Source organism: Glycine max, chromosome 18 (assembly GCF_000004515.6).
Source record: "Glycine max cultivar Williams 82 chromosome 18, Glycine_max_v4.0, whole genome shotgun sequence".
Classification (NCBI taxonomy): Eukaryota; Viridiplantae; Streptophyta; class Magnoliopsida; order Fabales; family Fabaceae; genus Glycine; species Glycine max.
Genome location: NC_038254.2, coordinates 9,346,588 through 9,353,083, shown reverse-complemented (window position 1 = coordinate 9,353,083; position 6,496 = coordinate 9,346,588). Strand labels below are relative to the sequence as shown.

Here is a 6,496-nt window from a genome sequence, read left to right as displayed (position 1 = left end):
AAACGATAACTGTTTAATTCAAACATATTTCATTTTGTTATAATTGATATTATATATTATTAAGTTATGTTATATTATATCATGCAGTATTTCAATGCTGCTAGACCATTGGAACCAGAGATATTGAAGGCATTCCACATTCAGTGGGCAAGCTACTATTTGAAAGTTAAAAATGAAACAATTAGTGTTTAAGTAATTTTGGAATTGTAGTTTAGTTAATTTACATTTTTTACAATTCATGTTATATGCACATTAAATATTCTTTTAATTCATAGTAAAGATTCAATTTTTATGGAATTTCTACTTAAAACTGTTTGAAAACATACTGAAAATTATTTGTTGTGGTTCTGTTTTTAAATTTATAGGTTAATTTGAGGTAATTAAAAAAACAGACAACACATTAAAAAAAAATCTTAAAAAAAAACATCGGTAAAAAACCAATGTTAAGATGCACTCACAACGTCGATTTTTATAAAATCAATGTTGTTGTTGAACATATAACATTGGTTTGTGTAAACACATATGCTTTATGTATAAGTTAACATCGGTTTTGTTTAAAACTAATGTTGATGTGAAGATATTTAACTTTTTTTATAATTCTTATTATATAACATCGGTTTTTTAAAATACCAATGTTGTCATTTTTATGTTAACATTATTTTGAAAAATCGATGTTAACGGCATTATTTTCAATGTCAGTATTTTCAACATCGGCTAATAATCAATGTTAAAAGTCCTTAATAACCAATATTAAAACCTTATTTTCTAGTAGTAAGAATTAGTTTTCCTCCTTATTCTGAAACAAAAAACAGATTACAATGAAAAAGGTCTTACAATCCTTGAAAAAGAAAATCTCATAACATGGTGCAAACATTATATATCTAAGAAGGAACGAATAAAAAAGTGAAATGTGATAAATCACTCCCTTTTATTTAGACGTTTTATATCACTTTGCTAAAGAAACTAAGATAGGGTCACATGCATATTCTATTTATTTGGGGACTTGAAGGAGGAATGCTGAATTCCAAGGCAGTTTCCATGATGATTCAACATTGTTGTTGTCAAAGTCCACATGGAGATTTAGAAGTCCGTGAAACATAAATCACAGGGCCTACCAAATCAAAAACATGTATATTATGAGTAATGATGGAACATGCAGAATAAACAAAAAAAAAAATGCATGCATATACTCCAAATTAAAGAGAGGGTATGAGAAGCAAAAAACATAGAAATTACTTTCGGAATCAAATAACACTTATACGTTGAAATCTAAACAATTGACAATAGCAATGACATTTATATTCAGCATAAGAATAAAAAAAAAACACCTACACTTTGAAAGTCTGACCTTTTTTCATTTCCGCCGTCATTCTATTATCCATTGACGTTGTCCTCTGTTGAGATGAAAGTTTTCTTCAAATTCATATGACATATCAATAACATGGAAAACCTCAAGCTTTGGTAACTTGTTGAGACCCGAAGGCAACTTCTTCAGTGGGTGAATATCAACTAACTTGAACTTTTCGAGAGAAGGCAATGCTCCATCTTCAATAACAATGGATTTCAAACCATACAAGCGTCTCAGTAGTATTTGCTTTAGGTTCTGAAACCCCCTGTTTGGGAACTGCAAAACCTCACCCTTGTATGCACTATGATTAATAAAGAGGGACGACAAATATGGTAGGTCTTTAAGTAGTGGCAATGGATCATCAGTCAAACGGGTGCGTGTCAAGGACAACGTAACAAGATTTTGGAGCTTGGCAACCCAGTTTGGGAACTCCTTTAACCCCCCTACAATGCGAACCTTCTGAAGTACAGGTGCACATACATCAAATTGCAAATTAATGGACCTAAATGTTGATACAGTAATGTATAACTTGTCCAGGCGTTGCATCTTGTTTATCAAGGAGCACAGAGAACTTTTGAATTGTCCCCGAACACAGGTCAAGCCCAACACCCTTAATTGTGTAAGTCTTTCCAACCCTTTCATTACTTCTTCTGTAACATGGTCTGCATCCATATCACGTAGTGTTTGTAGCGACGTTAGATCTCCAATGCCACCCTCCATTTGAAGCCCACCCAAGAAACCAAACAACTTATCATAAACTAGGAGATGTCTTAACTTTTTAAGCTTGTAGATCTCTCTTGGCATCCTACGCACCCCTGATTCTCTTAGATCCAATGTTTCTAGGTTGTGCAACACGCCTACTGATTTTGGAAGATTTACTATCTTTGAATTTCTGAAGCTTAAGTACGTCAAAAGGGATAAATCCCCAAAATTTTCTGTGAGCCGAACATAATTATGCAGTGAATCGCCTTCAAAATGAAGTACCCTTAATAACCTGTAGTTTGTAGGCATTCTCTCAACCGAGGATTCTGATAATTCTTCATCACTAAAAACATGAAGTGATCGAATGTTTGAGTTTACAACACTTCCCATCAAATTGTTGGAACCGGATGCTATTGTTAGGCGACGAATCATCCCACTTCTTGGCAAGTTCTCACGCTCACTTGCAGAATGACAAAAGCTTAAATCTTGATTTTTCTCACGGATAATTTCATGTACTAGGTCATGAACACCACAGCTTTTAATTTTGCCACCCTTAGTAAATGAAGATACTTGAACCAAACTTCTTTGGATCAACTCATTTAAATATTTTTCTGCCACTTCCTCTAAAGTTTTTGTTGCTTCAGATTTGACAAACCCCTCAGCTATCAATTGTGGAATCAATCTCCCGCGTTCAACTTTATAATCTTCTGGATATATTCCGAAATACAAGAAGCATGGTTTGAGATTGTAAGGCAAATCATGATAACTGAAATCCAAAATCTTTTTCACGGGAGATAAACTGAGATTTTTCCCTAGTTCAGAACTTAGATTCTGATAAAACCTCTGCCATTTAAGAATTTCTCTTTTTTCGTTGAATAAAAGACCACCAATGACCACAATTGCTAGTGGTAAACCTTGACACTTTTTAACAATTTCTGTGGATATGTCCTTAAGATTGCTTGGACAATGTCCATCAAAGTCAGATCCAAATGCCTTTGTATAAAACAATTCCAATGATTTTTCAAGAGTTAAAGGTTGCAGCTCATGCACTTTAATAACAGCAGATCTCTTACAGGAATTAACAACATCCTGATTTCTGGTTGTCATTAATATCCTACTTCCATTTTCATCATCAATTAAAGCAAACTCCATTTCTTGCCAAAAAAGAGTATTCCACACGTCATCAAACACAACAACATACCTCTTGTGGTGCAAGTGCTTTCTCACTTGATCTATCAATGATTTTTTATCCATTGAAGCATGATCCACTCTTTTTTCTTCTTCTACAAAGTTGAGCAACATATCCCTCAACAGTCCTTCTATGGTGTAGGATTGAGACACTGTGATCCATGCATGGAGAGTGAAATGATTTCGGACTTTGTCAAAAACTTTCTTGGCAAGAGTAGTTTTTCCGAGTCCTCCCATTCCTACCACAGAGATTACAGTGCGCTTTTTTCGCCCCTCTTTCAACCATTTTTCCAATGTATCTCTAGGGCCGTCAAAGCCCACAACCTCAGCCTCCTTAAGATACAGAGGAGCCATTCGAAGGTTATCGAACGGGATGTTTTGGTTTCCTCCAGAAGATTGGATTTGGGAGCTATCTTCACTTTCATTCCTTTCCTTGATTCCACGAAATTCGGATTTCACGTCCTCGTTCATGTATGCAAATTGAAGACGAGAGGCCGTAGTTTTGACGAAATCAATAGCCTTACAAGGTAAAGCTGCACATCCAGGATCATCACCAAGCTGCTTTTCCTCATGGATCATGTATTCATCAGCGATATCTTCCATGCAAAAAGATGTTTCCACAAGCTGCTTCAGCTTTGCTTTGAGACCATCATGTGAGTTGCCTTCTTCAGCTGCTGCCATCTTATCTACATCATGAATGATGGCTTGAATCCTATCAAGTTTGTCTTTCATGTCTGCAACATCTTTTGGAACCTCCATGACTGAGTTCACAGCTTTCTTCAAGGGTGGAAGCAAATAATCAACAGCCAAGGATGCTGCAATTTCCTGCAACTTCTCCATCTTAGTCTAGATCTAGTTTCTGCTATTGGTATGTGTTGAGAGTGAGATGAGAGGAATCTAAACTGTGTCCTTCGACATGAACAAGAGTTTGACTTTCGCTTAGTCATTCTTTGATTGTACGCGCTTAACCAATGCGACTGTGATTGTGATTTACGAATGCAATTCCCTAAAATAAATCAAGGAGCTAAAAGTAATGTTCTAAAAGGAAAAAAAAAAAAAAAAGATTTGTGTAATTTACTCTAAAATGATTTATTTTTAAGAATACAATAAATTTTATTCATTCTAATAAAATAATTATAAAGTTTCTTATTTTATTGCTTTTCATTTATACACCCTGATAAATGCATATATATAAATTAATTAAGAATTAGGTGAAAAATAAGAATATAATTGCCAAAAGTATAATTAATGTTATTTTGAACACGTCGTATAAATAAAAATATTTTTTCCCAAAAAAATTGACAATTAAAAAGGATATTTTGTAACCAGGCTATCTAATGTTATTAAAGTTGTTAGGGAAGTATGAGCCTGAATGTCAGTATTAGTTGCACTAACCAAATTATAATATATTTTTTACATCAGTTTTTGTGAGCAAGTTGTGATTTATTTTTTAAGTGTTTCTTAGATGTTTATGCGAGCAAGTTGTGATTTTCCCTCCCTTTATTTTTGTCGTACTATAGCAACTTGTGAATTTTTTATCTAGCTAATCTGAATGTGATTAAAGAAGGCTAATTGTATTTGTCAGCGTTAGCCGTACCAATTAAAATTAATTAAAAAATGGTGTTCGTCGAAGAGTATATGTCTTGCAGGTATAAATTCATTATGATTTTTCATTTGACTCCATATTTTTAAGCTCTAACTTTCGTAAACCAATTTCATTTACTAGAAATCACAAATATATATTTTATAGGAGACAATCATGCATCAGTTGAATTATGCACTCAAATCTAAACAATTTTTCTTCTAATACTCCTCAGGTTCACTTTTGTGATATTTAATTATGATTTTGATATAGGTATCAAAAAATATAATTAATATTTATAATTTCATAAAAGTTATCATGTAACTTCCTAAAATAAATCAGGAAGGTAAAAGTAATGTTCTAAAATGAAGAAAGATTCGTATAATTTTCTCTAACATGAAAAATTCAATTACCTTTATATTTCTCATCTTTTTTATTTCATAAACTATTGGAAAACTACATGCACTTGAAAGTAAAGAAAACATATTTATATGCATCAAACCAACAATAAGAAGATTGAAATTACTAAAAGAGTAAACGAATATTAATTTATGTAAAAAAAACGAATATTAACTTTTTTAATTTTATCAAAAGAGACATAAAAATTGTGGAACTAGTTTTCATAAATTTATAATAATGTGTAAATTTTCAAAATATTACAAAAAAAATATTAGATGCACGGATACAAAATAAAAAATATATAAATCCTAAGGCACACAACCACCATAGGTTGTGAGATTGCAATATTATTTTTGCACATCAACACATATTCATTTGTATCAATTTTTTTATATTTCTATCTTCTACTACATCTCCCCATTACACTATACACAATCACTCTTTTACATTCCCAATTTTAACCCAAATTAACACATCCAATTGTGTACTCCTATGTTGTTCAAATTTCATCCCTCATTGCAATCCTTATTACAAATGCAAGGTTCATGTTATTTTTTCTTCCTCTTGTTACTGAAATATCAACAACAACAACAACGCCTTATTCCACTAGGTGGGGTCGGCTACATGGATCAACTTCCGCCATAATGTTCTATCAAGTATCATACTTCTATCCAAACCATTAATTTCGAGATCCTTTTTGATAACCTCTCTTATAGTCTTTTTGGGTCTTCCTCTGCCTCGAATTGTTTGTCTTCTCTCCATCTGGTCTACTCTCCTCACTACAGAGTCTACCGGTCTTCTCTCTACATGCCCAAACCACCTAAGTCTATTTTCCACCATCTTCTCTACAATAGGCGCTACTCCAACCCTCTCTCTAATAGCTTCGTTTCTAATTTTATCCTGTCGAGTCTTACCACACATCCACCGCAACATCCTCATCTCCGCTACACCTACTTTATTCTCATGTTGGCTCTTGACCGCCCAACATTCTGTTCTGTACAAAATCGCCGGTCTTACCGCAGTCCGATAAAACTTTCCCTTTAGCTTGATCGGTACCTTTGCATCACATAACACCCCCGATGCTTTTTTTTAAATATCAAAAGACTAAAATATGATTTTTTTTTTAAATATCTTTTTAGTCCCTACCATTTAATTTAGTATTTTTTTGCTTTTCTACCTCAGTGAGAACATATATGCGACATTGCCATCTCCGATTTTCAGAAAGCAGAGATTCTTGCATTTCATCCTTTGTGCTTAGGTGGGACACTCTTCTCATT

The 6,496-nt window shown here is 33.3% G+C and overlaps 1 protein-coding gene across 2 annotated transcripts; it reads right to left on the bottom strand.

Annotated features, from left to right (window-relative positions):
• Positions 1-911: 911 nt before the first annotated feature.
• Positions 912-4,232, bottom strand: LOC100782760 (disease resistance protein RPM1). Of its 2 annotated transcripts, none has more exons than XM_006602127.3 (2): positions 1,333-4,232; positions 912-1,111 (listed from the first exon to the last, which is right to left on the bottom strand). In XM_006602127.3, exon 1 carries the CDS (start codon positions 4,076-4,078, stop codon positions 1,367-1,369), a length of 2,712 nt encoding a protein of 903 aa, XP_006602190.1. In that variant the 5' UTR covers positions 4,079-4,232; the 3' UTR covers positions 912-1,111; positions 1,333-1,366. The 2 variants fall into 2 exon arrangements, with proteins under 2 accessions (XP_006602190.1, XP_003553063.1); XM_003553015.4 differs by having other exon boundaries at positions 1,349-4,232.
• Between the last annotated feature and the right edge of the window lie 2,264 nt (positions 4,233-6,496).